At 43.6% G+C, this 18,076-nt stretch overlaps 1 protein-coding gene across 3 annotated transcripts in view; it reads left to right on the top strand.

Moving 5' to 3' along the window:
* CDC27 (cell division cycle 27) overlaps window positions 1-18,076 on the top strand; it is a 623,340-nt gene that overhangs the window by 561,386 nt on the left and 43,878 nt on the right. For all 3 annotated transcript variants that reach the window (XM_069238052.1, XM_069238050.1, XM_069238051.1), the window contains exon 18: window positions 15,056-15,236. In XM_069238052.1, the coding sequence (XP_069094153.1) occupies window positions 15,056-15,236 (181 nt within the window). The remainder of the gene's footprint in view (window positions 1-15,055; window positions 15,237-18,076) is intronic.

Below are 18,076 nucleotides of genomic sequence, written 5' to 3'. Positions count from 1 at the left end.
TCAGAATCCCAGTCATAAAAGCATTTATGGAGGGTCTCAAAAGGATTATTCCACCAAGAACACCACCAGTTCCTTCATGGAACCTCAATATCGTATTAACACGACTCATGGGTCCACCGTTTGAACCCATGCACTCTTGTGAGATACAGTACTTAGCATGGAAAGTAGCATTCCTGATAGCTATCACATCTCTTAGAAGAGTAAGTGAAATACAATCCTTTACCATACAAGACCCCTTTATACAAATACACAAACATAAAGTAGTTCTACGCACAAATCCCAAATTTCTACCAAAAGTCATATCACCGTTCCACTTAAATCAAACAGTAGAACTCCCAGTGTTCTTTCCAGAACCAGATTCTGTGGCTGAAAGAGCATTACATACATTAGACATCAAAAGAGCGCTAATGTACTACATTAATAGGACTAAGCAAATTCGCAAAACAAAACAATTGTTTGTAGCTTTCCAAAAACGTCATACAGTGAATCCAATATCCAAACAAGGCATTGCCAGATGGATAGTCAAATGTATTCAAACCTGTTATATCAAAGCAAAGAGAGAACTGCCTATTACACCAAAGGCACACTCCACTAGAAAGAAAGGCGCCACCATGGCCTTTCTAGGAAATATACCAATGACAGAAATTTGTAAGGCAGCCACATGGTCTACGCCTCATACATTCACTAAACATTACTGTGGGGATGTGTTAACAACACAACAAGCCACAGTAGGACAGGCAGTATTACGATCATTATTTCAAACAACTTCAACTTCTACAGGCTAATCCACCGCTTTTGGGGAGATAACTGCTTAGTAGTCTATGCACAGCATGTGTATCTGCAGCTACACATGCCATCGAATGGAAAATGTCACTTACCCAGTGTACATCTGTTCGTGGCATGAGACGCTGCAGATTCACATGCGACCTCCCCGGGAGCCTGTAGCCGTTACAAGTTGATGAAAATAAACTTGTACATTTGTAAATTTATAAGTGTAACATTTTTAGTCACATTATGTACATACATACTTACTCCATTGCATGGGCACTATTACTATATACACAACTCCTACCTCACCCTCTGCCGGGAAAACAATCTAAGATGGAGTCAACGCCCATGCGCAATGGAGCCGAAAGGGGAGGAGTCCCTCGATCTCGTGACTTGAAAAGACTTCTTCGATGAAAAACAACTTGTAACACTCCGAGCCCAACACTAGATAGCAGGATATGCACAGCATGTGAATCTGCAGCGTCTCATGCCACGAACAGATGTACGCTGGGTAAGTGACATTTTCCATATATATATGTATATATCTGCAGATACACATGCTTTGCATAAGTTTGCCATCTAGTGTTGTACTCGGAGTGTTAAAAGTTGTTTTTCTTTCCGCCGTCCAGTTCAGACGTGTTTCCTCTCGATCTGGTTAATCTTGATTTGGTAATTCAAAATGTATTCTCATCTTTCTATAATATCGTCAGTATTGTTTTCGATCATATTTCTATCTACTCTCGGTCCAATTTAGACTGTTGGGGTCGGCGTTCTCGTCGTTACAAGGGCAGTGCCCATTAAGGGCCCACTTCCATGTAAGTCTGATGGAGCGAACTCCGTTTCGATTCTATATTCAGTGTCCTGCTAAATTTCTGTACACTGATCAGCATTCTGTGTGCAATCTTTGTCTATCTCCAGACCGTCAAGGATACAATTGTGACGCCTGTATATCTTTTCAATCTAAGAAGACTCTTCGGGACCGTAGAGCTCGCTGTCTTGAGATGGCATTGAAATCAACAGAAGACACACCAGACATCTTTGGCGAAGAACATGCCCAACACAGATCCATGGGATACATTTGACTCTGATCCCATTTTACCAAATGACCCTCAGTTATATCCGGCCAGACCCTCACCACCAGAAGATTCTACAGCATATAATCAAGTAGTGGCTACAGCTGCAGCATACCATTATGTGCAAATGCACACTGATCATAGAGCACGATTTTCTGTTTGACACATTGGCATCAACGCATAAGCAATACAAATGTCTTCCTATGCTCCCAGGCATGCTTGTGATGTCTTTCGGTGAAAGCTAGGATTTTTACTCCTAGAGTGGACAAAAAATATAAACGCCCTCAGACCCTGTGTTTATAAGAGCTCAACTATCTCCTGATTCTCCATTGTAGTTGGTGCAGCGACAAAAAGGGCCAACAGTCAGTCCACAGGAGATTCTCCACCTCCTGATAAGAAAAGGCGGAAAATAGATGCAGCTGGGAAAAGGGTGGCCTCAAAAGCTGCAAATCACTGGAGCATAGCCAATTCACATGCTCTTTTGGCTAGATATGACAGAGCACACAGAAGGAAATGGAAGAGCTGTTACAGTACCTCCCTCCAGAACACCAAAAAAGGGGACAGCAAATAGTTAATGAAGGGCAAGCAATATCTAGCGATGCTATTAGAACTGCTATGGATGCAGCTGGTACAGCAGCTAGATCCGGTAACACCAGTGTGCTTATTAGGAGACATGCCTGGTTAAGATGTTCAGGTTTCAGACCTGAGATACAGCAGGCAGTTTTAAACATGCCCTTTGATAAGCAGCATTTACTTGGCCCTGAGGTGGACACAGTAATTGACATATTAAAAAAGATTCAGAAACAGCTAAGGCCATGGGGTCTTTGTATACCACAACCACCAGGGATAATTGTTGTACACCCCAATTTAGAGGGAGTTTCAAACCATTAGCTGCAGAAACAGCAACCACTCATCAAAAACAATCCTCACAATACTACACTAGAGGATCCAACAGTAGAGGAAGAGGTAAACCCTCCACATCCAGAGGTTCCTCACAATGAAACACAGTGACTTTCTCACCATCCCGACAGAGCACACATCTCCTGTGGGGGAAGCCTGATAGATTTCTATCCACAATGGCACAACATCACTACAGATCAGTGGGTTCTGTCAGTTATCCAACATGGTTACTGTCTAGAACTCACTTCCACTGCACCAAACATTCCATCTCATTCACACAAACTAACTCAGGGGCATCTCATTTTATTAAAACAAGAAGTACAATCACTTCTACTCAAATGTGCAATAGAGGTGGTACCTATAGCTCAAAAAGAGAAAGGAGTATAATCTCTTTACTTCCTTATTCCAAAAAAGGATGGTACTCTCAGACCAACCCTGGATCTCAGTCCTCTCAATCAGTACATCCTCTCAGAACATTTCCATATGGTCACTCTTCAGGATGTCATTCCCCTACTACAAAAACAGGACTACATGTCATCATTAGATCTAAAAGATGCTTACTTCCACATTCTCATACATCCAGCACATCGCAAATATCTAAGACTTGTGATAGCAGACACACATTATGAGTTCAAAGTGCTACCCTTTGGAGTAACAACAGTAAAAATGGTATTCACCAAATGCTTTGCAGTGGTTGCTGCATACCTCAGAAGGCAAAGTATACATGTCTTTCCCTATATGGACGGCTGGCTCATAAAAGCCAGCACCATTTAAACCTGTCAAGAGCACACACAATACACAATCCATACCCTACACCATCTAGGGTTCACAGTCAATTACCAAAAATCTCATCTCCAACGAGCGCAAATAAAACTGTGTCTCGGAGCAATGCTGAACACTCAGTCAGCATTAGCGTACCCAAACCCTCAGAGAATTAAAGCTTTCCATGATCTCATATCACAGTTACAATACAATCAAACTTACACAGTGAAAGGTTTTCGTCCATAGCAATAGTACTCAATGCACATCTAAATATGAGACTCCTGCAACAGTCTCTCTCATAACAAAGCTGTCGGAAGTTGGCTCTGTATGTACTATTTCAAAGTAAGAAATAGCATGCACAGAGTCCAAGGGTTCCCCTTAGAGGTAAGATAGTGGCAAAAAGAGATAATTCTAATGCTCTATTTTGTGGTAGTGTGGTCGAGCAGTAGGCTTATCAGAGGGTAGTGTTAAGCATTTATTGTACGTACACACAGGCAATAAATGAGGAACACACACTCTGACAATTCCAGACCAGTAGGTTTGTGTATAGAAATATATATTTTTTTAGTTTATTTTAAGAACCACAGGTTCAAGATTTACAATCAATACTTCAAATGAAAGGTGCTTCACTTAGGTATCATAGGAACTTTGAATCACCAAAATAGCATGTACAGCTTTGGCAAAAAGCTATTTTAAAACTGAACAGTGCAAATTTCAACAGTTCCTGGGGGAGGTAAGTATTTGTTAGTTTTGCAGGTAAGTAAACCACCTACAGGGTTCAAAATTGGGTCCAAGGTAGCCCACCGTTGGGGGTTCAGGGCAACCCCAATGTTACCACACCAGCAGCTCAGGGCCGGTCAGGTGCAGAGGTCAAAGTGGTGCCCAAAACGCATAGTCTTCAATGGAGAAGGGGGTGCCCCGGTTCCAGTCTGCCAGCAGGTAGGTACCCGCGACTTCGGAGGGCAGACCAGGGGGGTTTTGTAGGGCACCGGGGGGGGACACAAGTCAGCACAAAAAGTACACCATCAGCAGCACGGGGCGGCTGGGTGCAGAGTTCAAACAGGCGTCGGGTTTGCAATGGAGTTCAATGGGAGACCCAGGGGTCTCTTCAGCGAAGCAGGCAGGCAAGGGGGGGGCTCCTCGGGGTAGCCACCATCTGGGCAAGGGAGAGGGCCACCTGGGGGTCGCTTCTGCACTGGAGGTCGGATCCTTCAGGTCCTGGGGGCTGTGGGTGCAGTGTCTTTACCAGGCGTCGGGTTCTTAGAAGCAGGCAGTCGCAGTCAGGGGGAGCCTCTGGATTCCCTCTGCATGCGTCGCTGGGGGGGCTCAGGTGGTCAACTCTGGCTACTCACAGGGTCGCAGTCACCGGGGAGTCCTCCCTGTAGTGTTGGTTATCCGCAGTTCGAGCCGGGGGCGTCGGGTGTAGAGTAGAAAGTCTCACGCTTCCGGCAGGAAACGTGCAGTCCTTTAAAGTTTGTTTCTTTGTTGCAAAGTTGTTTCTTCTTTGGAGCAGAGCCGCTGTCCTCAGGAGTTCTTGGTCCTTTTAGATGCAGGCTAGTCCTCTGAGGCTTCAGAGGTCGCTGGACCCTGGGGAACGCGTTGCTGTGGCAGTTTTTCTCGAAGTGGGGAGACAGGCCGGTAGGGCTGGGGCCAAAGCAGTTGGTGTCTCCGTCTTCTCTGCAGGGCTTTCAGGTCAGCAGTCCTTCTTTGTCTTCAGGTTGCAGGAATCTATCTTGCTTGGTTCTGGGGGGGAGCTAAATACTCAATTTAGGGGTGGGTTTAGGTCTGGGGGGTTAGTAGCCAATGACTACTAGCCCTGAGGGTGGCTACACCCTCTTTGTGCCTCCTCCCTGAGGGAAGGGGGGCACATCCCTAATCCTATTGTGGGAATCCTCCATCTGCAAGATGAAGGATTTCTAAAAGTCAGGAGTCACCTCAGCTCAGGACACGTTAGGGGTTGTCCTGACTGGCCAGTGACTCCTCCTTGTTTTTCTCATTATCTCCTCCGGCCTTGCTGCCAAAAGTGGGGCCGTGGCCGGAGGGGGCGGGCATCTCCACTAGCTGGAATGCCCTGGGGCGCTGTAACAAAGGGGGTGAGCCTTTGAGGCTCACTGCCAGGTGTTACAGATCCTGCAGGGGGAGGTGAGCAGCACCTCCACCCAGTACAGGCTTTACTACCCACAGAGTGACAAAGGCACTCTCCCCATGTGGCCAGCAACATGTCTGGTGTGTGGCAGGCTGGCAGAACTAGTCAGCCCACACTGGAAGTCAGGTATGTTTTCAGGGGGCATCTCTAAGATGCCCTCTGGGGTGTATTTCACAATAAAATGTACACTGGCATCAGTGTGCATTTATTGTGCTGAGAAGTTTGATACCAAACTTCCCAGTTTTCAGTCTAGCCATCATGGTGCTGTGGAGTTCGTGTTTGACAGACTCCCAGACCATATACTCTTATGGGTACCCTGCACTTACAATGTCTAAAGTTTTGCTTAGACACTGTAGGGGCATAGTGCTCGTTCACCTATGCCCTCACCTATGGTATAGTGCACCCTGCCCCAGGGCTGCAAGGCCTTCTAGAGGGGAGACTGATCTATACCTATAGGCAATGTGAGGTTGGCATGGCACTCCGAGGGGTCTGCCATGTCGACTTGGTCATTTTCTCCCCACCAGCACACACAAGCTGGCAAGCAGTGTGTCTGTGCTGAGTGAGGGGTCCCCATGGTGGCATAAGACATGCTGCAGACCTTAGAGACCTTCCCTGGCATCAGGGCCCTTGGTACCAGGGGTACCAGTTACAAGGGACTTACCTGAGTGCCAGGGTTGTGCCAATTGTGGAAACAAAAGTACAGTTTTAGGGAAAGAACACTGGTGCTGGGGCCTGGTTAGCAGGCCTCAGCACACTTTCAAATCATAACTTGGCATCAGCAAAGGCAAAAAGTCAGGGGGTAACCATGCCAAAGAGGCATTTCCTTACAAATGCTCTCAGGTACAGGGTTAACTTCACGATCTAGTGTTGTTGGACCGCCAGACTTGCATCTCTCTGAAATGGTGGAATCACACTAACTTATCAAAAGGGCGGCCATTTGAGGACCCTGTGGCACAGACCATAATCACCACAGATGCATCAATGACAGGTTGGGGAGCCCATCTCAACAATCTTTCCATACAGGGAGAATGGGACTCGGTCCAGCAAACTTAACACATAAACCACTTGGAATTGCTAGCAGTGTTCCTAGAACTCAAGGCATTCCAGCCACAGATCACACACAATACAGTGCTAATAAGAACAGATAACATGACAATAATGTATTATCTGCAAAAGCAGGGGGGGCACATTCATCCCAATTGTCCCTTCTAGCACAGACAATTTAGAAATGGGCAATTCACAATCTCATTCAACTACTAGCAGAGTATATGCCAGGGATACACAACCAACTAGCGGACCTCCTCAGCAGGACGCAGCAACAAATACACGAATGGGAGATTCACTCCCATGACCTTTTCGCAACAAGCGAAAACGCAAAATGCCCAAACTTCGAATCCAGATACCCACACCCTCGATCCAAGGACAATCCTCTATAAATAAATTGGTCAGGGATATTTGCTGATGCTTTTCTCCCCCTGCCACTAATATCATTTCTGGTCAACAAGATACGTCACACCTCCCTCACTATGATACTCATAGCTCCCACATGGGCACATCATCACTTTTACACAACACTGTTGGATCTATCTGTAGTACCACATCACAAGCTCCCAAACAGACTAGACCTATTGTCTCAAAACAAAGGACAGATCAGGCGTACCAATCCCAGCATCCTCAACCTAACGATTTGTCTCCTGAGGTCATAGAGTTTGGATATCTACAGCTTCCATCAGAATGTATGGACATTTTAAAGGACGCACGTAAACCTACAACCAGGGAGTGCCATGCAGATAAATGGATACTTTTTGTATATTACTGTCAACCCAAAAATGTTGATCCACTTAAAGAATCAGTACAGGATATTGTATGTTATTTTCTTTACTTAAGAAAAGCGCATCTTGCATATTCATCTATTAAAATTCATTAAACAGCAATATCAGCCTACCTTCAAAACAGACAGCATACCTCTTTGTATGTATAAAAGCTTTTATGGAAGGCCATTAAAAGAGTTACTCCACTTAGAGCTCCACCAACTCCTGCCTGGAAACTCTCCTGGAGTGCAACGAATCAATTGTTTGACAATTGTAGGTTTTGGAGTATATATATATATATATATATTCGATGGCATGTGTAGCTGCAGATACACATGCTGTGCACTGTTCCTGCCATCTAGTGTTGGGCTCGGAGTGTTACAAGTTGTTTTTCTTCGAAGAAGTCTTTTCGAGTCACGGGACGAGTGACTCCTCCCTTTCGGCTCCATTGCGCATGGGTGTCGACTCCATCTTAGATTGTTTTCTTTCCGCCATCGGGTTCCGACGTGTTCCTCTTCGCTCCTTATTTCGAATCGGGAAAGTTAGCTAAGTATCGAAAAAATTTCGGTATTGTTCTCGTTCGGTACCAGTTTAGTTCTAGTGTATCGGCACCGACATCAAGACCGCTTCGGCGGCCCTTCGGGGCTTCCATTCTTCATCGAGGCCTGGTCAGCCCGACCACACCCATCATCCAACACTAATGGACCGGACCCCCTTCCGTTTCTGTCCTAAGTCACGCCAAGTATCCTTATACAGACCAGCACTGGGTCTGTAACCTGTGTTTGTCGCGCGAACACGGAGTAGATACTTGTGAAGCTTGACGAGCGTTTCGATCAAAGAAAACCTTGAGAGATCGACGTGCAAGAAGACTACAAATGGCGTAGAAGCCGAAAGATCTCAAAGTCGAGGAGGAAGAAAGAATTTCCATCCAGGAAACCGACTCGGATGATTCCGATGGTGAGCGACCCTCGACGGTGCAACAAACTTTGAGTAAACCTGCCCCGTCCCAAACCCAGGGTCACACCAAAAAATTCAAGGCCACGGGGACACCACCGCCAACAGGCCATGGCTTAACCCACAGAAAGGAAGGTGACCGAATCACATCGGCATCGAAAAAGGACAAAGATTTGCCGAAGACTTCCGACTTCAGTCGAGATTCCGGCACCGAAATAAATTCGGTATTGAGTTGTCGAATCGGACAAGCCTCAAAAAAGCTCCTTGGAACCGAAAAAGACAATAATATTAGGAATTTCGGTACCGAAAAATCCGGCTTCGGAGCCGAAACGATCATCATACAGTGAGGAGCAAGGCCTTTCGTTACAGCTCAAGGAAAAGCACAGATTTGAGCAAGATCTGGATGTAGAGGAACCGGACCAGACGCAACAAAGGTTACAAATCCAGGATACAGGGAAAATACAGACCATCCCTCCACTCAAATCTAAAAGAAAACTAGCCTTTCAAGAATCAGAAATGCAACCTAAAGCCAAAGTGGTTAGAGACAAGTCACCACCACCACAGGTCTCACCACAACCATCCCCACTGCATTCTCCACAATTGTCACCAGTGGGTACACCTATAATGCAGTCACCCACAAATACTGGGATGACCCAAGATGATGCTGATGCCTGGGATCTATACAATCCACCTGTATCGGACAACAGCCCAGAGTGTTACCCAACCAAGCCTTCACCACCAGACAAAAGTACAGCATATACGCAAGTACTAGCCAGGGCAGCTACGTTCTACAACGTAACAATGCACTCTGAACCAGTAGAGGATGACTTCCTTTTTAACACTTTGGCTTCCACTCACGCATCCTATCAAAGCCTGCCAATGCTACCGGGCATGCTCAAGCACGCACAACAGGTCTTCCAAGAACCTGTAAAGGGGAGAGCTATCACGCCGAGGGTCGAAGAGAAATATAAACCACTCATGTCAGACCCAGTGTTTATAACGCAACAGCTCACTCTGGACTCAGTGGTTGTGGGGGCTGCAAGAAAAAGGGCGAACTCACAATCTTCAGGGGATGCCCCACCACCTGATAAAGAGTCGAAAGTTTGACGCAGCGGGCAAGAGAGTGGCATCACAAGCAGCCAATCAGTGGCGAATTGCAAATTTGCAAGCCCTACTTGCATGCTACGGCAGGACACACTGGGACGAAATGCAAGACATCATCCAGCATTTGCGTAAGAAACACCAAAAACGTGCCCAACAAGTAGTTGAAGAAGGACAGGCCATATCGAACAATCAAATACGGTCTGCATTAGACTCTGCAGATACAGCAGCACGGACAGTCAACACAGTGGTAACGATCCGAAGGCATGCATGGTTGCGAAGTTCTGGATTCAAACCAGAAATACAACAGGCGGTACTAAATATGGCATTTAACCAACATCAGTTGTTTGGGCCGGAAGTCGATACCGCCATAGAGAAGATGAAAAAAGACACAGACACGGCCAAAGCCATGGGCGCGCTCTACTCCCGACAATACAGAGGCACTTTTAGGAAACCACAATTTAGAGGGGGGTTTCGACAACAAGCATCTGAACTATCTACCTTCCAAACAAAACCCACCTATCAGTCACAATACCAAAGAGGGGGGTTTTGTGGTTCCTATAGAGGACAATTCCCAAGAGGAAGAGGGAAATTCCAGCCCACCAAACCAAGCCCTAGCAAACAGTGGCTTCAATGCCACACTACCCCAACACTTGTCACCAGTGGGGGGGAGGCTAACCAAATACTACCACAATTGGACACACATTACCACAGACACGTGGGTCCTAGCAATTATCCAACATGGTTATTGCATAGAATTCACAACATTCCCTCCGGATGTTCCACAAAAACCACACAGATTGTCTCCACAACACTTAGACCTATTACATATAGAGTTCCAAGCACTGCTACAAAAACAAGCCATAGAGCTAGTACCCTATCCCCAGAAGGGAACCGGTGTTTACTCCCTGTATTTCCTTATTCCAAAAAAAGACTAAACATTAAGGCCTATCTTAGATCTCAGAACACTGAATCTCTTCATCAAATCAGATCATTTCCACATGGTAACACTCCAGGACGTAGTTCCCTTACTAAAAAAAGGGGAATACATGACAACACTGGATCTCAAGGATGCGTATTTCCATATACCCATCCATCCATCTCACAGGAAATACCTCAGGTTTGTAATACAAGGCAAACATTATCAATTCAAAGTGCTACCGTTTGGAATAACAACTGCCTCCAGAGTACTTACAAAATGCCTAGCTGTAGTAGCAGCTCATATAGGGAGACAGCACATGCACGTATTCCCATATTTAGACGATTGGCTAATAAAAGCAAACACTCAACAACGTCCGTTTCAAACGCAATACGTCATAGATACGTACAGTACGAAGTACAGCAGTGACTAGCAAAACAATGGACGCAGGCACAGGGTCAGCTCCAAGATCTAGTGTTGTTAGACCGCCAAACACACTCTTCGCTTCAATGGTGGAACCCAGTAAATTTAAACAAAGGGCGGCTTTTCAAGTCCCAGTGCCTCACGTGATTATCACAACAGACGCTTCCATGATTGGGTGGGGAGCACACCTCAACAATCACAGCATACAAGGTCAATGGGAAAATCAACAAAAACTACTTCACATAAATCACTTGGAACTGCTAGCGGTATTACTAGCATTAAAAGCGTTTCAGCCACTTCTAGCCCACAAAGACATTCTTGTCAAAACAGACAATATGACAACAATGTATTATCTAAACAAACAGGGGGGGACACACTCGTCACAGCTGTGTCTCTTAGCACAAAAAATTTGGCATTGGGCAGTTCACAACAACATTCGCCTGATAGCACAATACATACCAGGCATTCAAAATCAGTTGGCCGACAATCCCAGTCGAGATCAACAGCAGACTTGCGAATGGGAAATACATCCCCAGATTCTACAAGATCACTTCTACCGCTGGGGGACACCAAACATAGATCTATTTGCAACAAAGGAAAACGCAAAATGCCAAAGTTTCGCGTCCAGGTACCCACACCCTCTGTCCAAGGGCAATGCTCTATGGATCAGCTGGTCAGGGATATTTGATTACCCTTTTCCCCCCTCTCCCGCTCATTCCTTATCTGGTCAACAAACTGAGTCAAAACAAACTCAAACTAATACTTATAGCACCAACGTGGGCTCGCCAACCGTGGTACACCACACTGTTGGATCTATCTGTGGTACCCCACATCAAACTACAAAACAGACCAGATCTGTTAACACAACACAAACAACAGATCAGACACCCGAATCCAGCATTGCTCAACCTATCAATCTGGCTCCTGAAGTCTTAGAATGTGGATATATAAACCTTTCTAAAGAATGTATGGAGGTCATTAAACAAACAAGAAAACCCACAACCAGACATTGTTACGGTAACAAATGGAAAAGATTTGTTTTACTGCCAGGCTAATCAGATTACGACACTAGACACCTCCACACAAAACATTAAGTTTTTTACTACACTTACAAAAATCCAATCTAGCCTTCTCTTCCATTAAAATACATCTCACTGCAATATCTGCTTATCTGCAGATTAAACATACAAAATCCCTTTTTAGAATTCCAGTTAATAAATCCTTTATGGAAGGACTAAAAAGAATCCTACCCCCAAGGACACCACTAGTGCCTTCGTGGAATCTTAATATTGTGTTAACACGACTCATGGGCCCACCATTTGAACCCATGCATTCTTGTCAAATCCAATTTTTAACTTGGAAAGTAGCCTTTCTAATAGCCATCACTTCACTTAGAGTCAGCGAAATACAGGCGTTTACTATTCAAGAACCCTTTATACAAATACATAAACATAAGGTGGTTCTCCGTACAAATCCACAATTCTTACCAAAAGTCATATCACTGTTTCATCTAAATCAAACGGTAGAACTCCCAGTCTTCTTCCCACAGCCAGACTCCGTAGCAGAAAGGCATTATATAAGTTAGACATAAAAAGAGCGCTAATGTATTACATTGACAGAACAAAACAATTTAGAAAAACAAAACAATTGTTCGTAGCATTCCAAAAACCACATGCAGGCAACCCCATATCCAAACAAGGCATTGCCAGATGGATTGTCAAATGCATACAAACCTGCTACCTTAAAGCTAAAAGACCCATTACTCCAAGGGCACACTCCACTAGAAAGAAAGGCGCCACAATGGCTTTTCTTGGTAATATACCAATGACAGAAATTTGTAAGGCAGCTACTTGGTCTACGCCTCATACATTTACTAAGCATTACTGTGTAGATGTGTTAGCAGCACAACAAGCCACAGTAGGACAGGCTGTACTAAGAACATTATTTCAGACAACTTCAACTCCTACAGACTAACCACCGCTTTTGGGGAGATTACTGCTTTGTATTCTATGCACAGCATGTGTATCTGCAGCTACACATGCCATCGAACGGAAAACGTCACTTACCCAGTGTACATCTGTTTGTGGCATGTTGCGCTGCAGATTCACATGCCCCCTCCCACCTCCCCGGGAGCTTGTAGCAGTTTTAGTTGAATTGAAATTGTATATATGTAAATAATTTTGATTTAATACTCTATGTACATACACATTTACTCCATTGCATGGGCACCTCTAGTATCCTTACTACAACTCCTACCTCTCCCTCTGTGGGGAAAACAATCTAAGATGGAGTCTACGCCCATGCGCAATGGAGCTGAAAGGGAGGAGTCATTCCTTCCCGTGACTCGAAAAGACTTCTTCGAAGAAAATCAACTTGTAACACTCCAAGCCCAACACTAGATGGCAGGAACAGTGCACAGCATGTGAATCTGCAGTGCAACATGCCACAAACAGATGTACACTGGGTAAGTGACTTTTTCCATATATGTGTGTGTATGTGTCTATACACACACACACCCATAAACACATATGTATATAACATATATATGAGAGAGCTATTTCTCTCCCTCTATAGAGTCTCTCTCTTTCTACATATATATGCATGTATATGTACATATATTTAGGTATGTTTTTAGTAGATGTGTTGTTTCCCTGGGGGTGGGGGGTGATCATGGCCCTCAAGGAAACCACACAAATATTTTAAAAAATAAGGAAAAAAATCCCAGCTCAGGGGTTACACTCTGTCAATTTCGTTTTTTTTTTTTTGTTTTTAATGTATTTTATTTGTAACACATGGGATGGGTGACGGACTTGTGGCGCGCCAACTATACTGATGTACTGATGAACGGTTTGTGGGAGCAATGCCGGCCCCTGCAGGAGCCGGCTATTCAAGTCCTGGTATCTCATGCAGTGTCTGTTCATTTACTAGTGTCTTGAATGTTGAACATTCTTAGTGATACAATAGTTAAGTCTTTTATACAAACAAAATCTTTGAATTGAATGTCAAGGTTATGCTTTAAACTAAGGAGTCGTATATGGGCTAGTGGTTAAGGTCTCTGACTCTCACACTGAAGGTTGAGGGTTCCAGTCTCAGTGTGTGTCTGGTTGTTTGCCTAATTTAATTTCTTTCCAACTTCAAACGTTTAAGTTATATACTGAAAGGTGATCACAATCTTCTTACTTGACAATTACATTTTTCTTTTCAATTTGTCCTAAAATTTATCATTCTAACTATATCATTACCTAAAGTTTATAAAAACACTCTGGGTGGTTACAGTGAGTTGATTGCATGGCCAGGCCACAGGCCAGGCTTTGCAGCCAAACCTGGTACCGGGTTGGGTGGTTATAGAGGTTGGCTGCAGGGCCTGGCAGTCAACCTCCACTGCGCACAGCCAAAGTCTGTGCACGGCGGTGGTTGGATTAATGTATAGTAATTTGAAATTACATTACTTAAAAAATAAATTAAAAAAATACAGAAATTCACTAAAAAAAAGAAAAGGTTACAGGGACGTTATGATTAGGAAGTAAAATTTGAAAAAAACATAGAAATTCACCCAAAAAAACAAAGGTTACAGGGACATTATAGTTAGGTTCTGCATTTACTTGCGCAAAGCCAGAGAAATTCAAAAGTAATAGTTATTTCAAGTAATTATACCTTGTGCCCTTAAGTAAATATAACTCGCTCCCTCGCCATGCACTGCTTATTACCCTACAAATTGCAGCACACATGACATCTTTGAAAACATCATTGATAATGTCACTAACATCTGCATTAAAATTATTGACCAGATAACTGCATAGCAAGGGCGCAAGTTATAATTACCCTGGGGCGCGAGTTACAGTTATTTGAAATAACTCTAACTGCTGAGTTTCTCTGGCCTTGTGCAAGTAAATTCATAATATCTGCATGTCTGAAAATACACCATCCCAGCATAATTAGTGATGCACATACATTACAAGGCTCAGTGCACTGTAATTAGAGATGATGGGCTATATTTACTTCTGGTGTCTGTATTTATTAGCTGGTGATAGTATTTGTGTGTCATTCTGATATTGGCATAAATAATGGGCAGTTTTTTGTTTCTTAGCAGACATTTGTGTAACTAATTTCTCAAAGGTTGACCTGGTCAGCTGACATACAATATCACATTTATTTTTTTAGAGAATATGATATAGACTCCAGCATTCTTCCTTTTCAGGTTTATAAGAAACTTGGTCAGACCCATTTAGCATTGATGAATTTCTCATGGGCGATGGATTTAGACCCCAAAGGTGCCAACAACCAGATTAAAGAAGCCATTGATAAACGGTACCTTCCTGATGACGAGGAACCAGTTACCCAGGAGGAGCAAGTCAGCGAGTGTTATCCCTACGAGTCAGGTATGCAGTTCTGCTTTCAGCATAGTGAAAATTGAAAGGCAACTGGCTATGCCGAAGGTAATGTTATGACATGTATGCAGTTAATGGAACACTTGTGTAGGTGTTAGTGTGTACGCAAAGGAATTGGTTTTATTTGAGACAGATGTTTGAATTCTTTCCTTGGTGGTTGGTCCTCATTCAGGAACATGAAAATACTTGCTGTACTTCGTTTCTTGGGTATAGTTAATGATGGATATTACCACACCTGATAGGAAGTTAGAGCTGTCGTCTGGTTTTTACTACCTGGTTTAAACACTTTTCACAATTCCATTTTTTCAGCAGACTGGGTCATTTGTCACCTCCTAAGGACTCGCCTCCTAATGTGTTGGAGCTTGAATTCTATTGACAATACTGTATATTGATATTCCTGTCCTGTGTGTGGTACTTATAACCTTATGATACCTCAGTCTTCAATCTTTGCACTACCATCTATGCATCTGAAGGCCATTGTGCAGCGGCAGGCTAAGCTGTTGGTGCATAGACCCTAAGCCAGTGGTTCCCAACCTTCTGACTCCTGAGGACCCACATTGAATCACTACTGGAAGCCGGGGACCCCCAAACAATTTGTACAATTTCAATTTCAAACATTAAAACAGTAATTCACAAAAAATACACAAACAAGTACACCACAAACAAATACTCGAATTACTAATGATATAATTATTTATATCGAAAACTTATGCAGAAATCAAAACAATTTAATGAGAAGTTTGCTGCTGCATCTTGGTGACTAACTTTTCATTATTTGGTTTTATTTAGGAAAGCTGACTCCTCAGGTCAGATTCTACATTTCCCAAGCGAATTCGGTTTTTATTTTTTTAGGTATATAAGATCTGAGAAAGCTTTTTCACATAAATATGTGGTGGGGAAAGGAAGTAAAACCATAAGGACCCCTCAAGTTTCCATAGCCTATCTGTCACATGTAATTCATTTGTTTCATAGCACCTCGCATACCAGTGTAGGGTTTTGTGGCACTTTCCCAGTGACTACAAGGTGTACAATTCACATGTCATTCACAATGGTAGGTATTTTCTAAGAGTGTTTGGTCTGGAGAAGCACAAACTCAGGATTCAGAACATAACACAGTGGTTAGCGTTGACTTTAATAATAATGTATTTCTACGCCAGCAAACCTTTTTTTATTTTTTTAGCAGCATAAGGATAATGAAGGGCAGAGAAGAAAATAAACAGTTTGCATACAACTCTTTAATGGCAATTCATAGCTCACTGTGCTAGAATACGATTGTAACTTATGAACTGTGCAATAACAAAATAATCTCTGTGACAGAAACAGTAACCCACTGTGCTATGCACATAAAATAATTTTCTTTGCATGATTTACATTCTCTGCATCAAGCACATTAACCATCTGCCTACCTTAGAAACTGTCACTAGACAAAACTCCCATCTCTCTCCAGCAGGTACATTAATCACCAAAGTTATCTTGACGCTTTTATTTTCACCCGAAAGTTGCTTGTTGTACAAAGAACTTTGAAGTGCTTTTACAACTGCTGCACAAATAAACATGCATGTGTTTGTCAGGCCCCAGCTGGAGAAGTATCTTTCTGTCATCCCCAGGCCTACGGACCGCTGGTGGTCCGCGGACCACAGTTTGGGAAACACCTCCCTAATCGGTTTCTTTCCCCACCCTGTGTTTCTGCTGCTAAGGGTTGCCCCACCAAAACTCTGCTCGTGCGAATCATCAGTCCCTTTCTACCAATTCTAGAAAACAATCCCTCTTTTTGGACCATTTGGAGAATTGACAGTTGTGTTCAGATGCCTGTCTCTACGTAGTTCTCTGAGCCAGTTCTTAACCTCTCAGCTTCGCCAGTTGTTCTTAGCTCCTTCAACGGACCTCTCACAGATGGTGGATTTTTTCAGGCCTGCCCTCCTTAAGAGGCTCAGACTGTTTGGATCAGTCTGCCTGCATTTCCGCCATAACGGGCCCCAGCATAGCACTACGGTTCAAGACACTGTTTTGCTTGGCACAGGCAGCACTTTCTGGCATGGCACTAGGTCTGCTTTCAAAGCGGCATCAGCCTTTAAAAAGAAAATGTAGTAAGTGTTTTTAGGGAGATTGTGAAAGTACTCATTTGTAACCAATCTTTACAGACTCTCTACTTGTGGACCATTTACTCATAGCTTAGAGGTTCACTGGTATGTAAGAGCATTTTAATCGGTTTTGGACACTCTGGGCATGGCAAGCTTGGCCTTCCACCTCACTGAGGATGACTTTGCAAAAGTTGATCATATCTTTCTTGCATAGCATGACAATGCTGGGATTTATCTCACTCTTCGAAGCACCTGTAGCCTTGATATGCCTCCATAAGAGGATATTCCCTATCCTTCAGGCCCTCCTTCAAATTAAATAAACTAGACAGCAGAGGCACTTCAATTGCTGATTCCAAAAGCTGAGCCCTGTTCCATAAATTTGTTCTGCACACTTGACCTTCCTTTAATTACCATATCGGACATTCTGTCATTCTTTCAACTTTCTTCTCTCGTCCTTCTCGGAGGAGCAGTTTGTTCAGGTTAGACCTAAAGGATGCTCTCTCATACTACACTGACCAAATGGTAGTGTCTCATTAGGCCTTGTTGCATACTTTTTCATATCCTAGTGCTAACCTGCTCAGAAGAGTAATAATGTTCTAAATGACTTAATTGTTTAGTTATCGCAACTTGCCTCCCTTTGGGTATTGCTTTGGTACTTATTCTTAAAGTGAAGACTCCTTCAGTAAATCTTTTTGTGGTGGACGCTAGATATTCTCACAGATTCTTTGCCTCATTCCTTACTCTTTCTGA

This window comes from Pleurodeles waltl, chromosome 6 (assembly GCF_031143425.1).
Source record: "Pleurodeles waltl isolate 20211129_DDA chromosome 6, aPleWal1.hap1.20221129, whole genome shotgun sequence".
Taxonomy (NCBI): domain Eukaryota; kingdom Metazoa; phylum Chordata; class Amphibia; order Caudata; family Salamandridae; genus Pleurodeles; species Pleurodeles waltl.
Note: the sequence above shows the minus strand (reverse complement) of the source record. Positions and strands in the feature narration are given on the sequence as shown.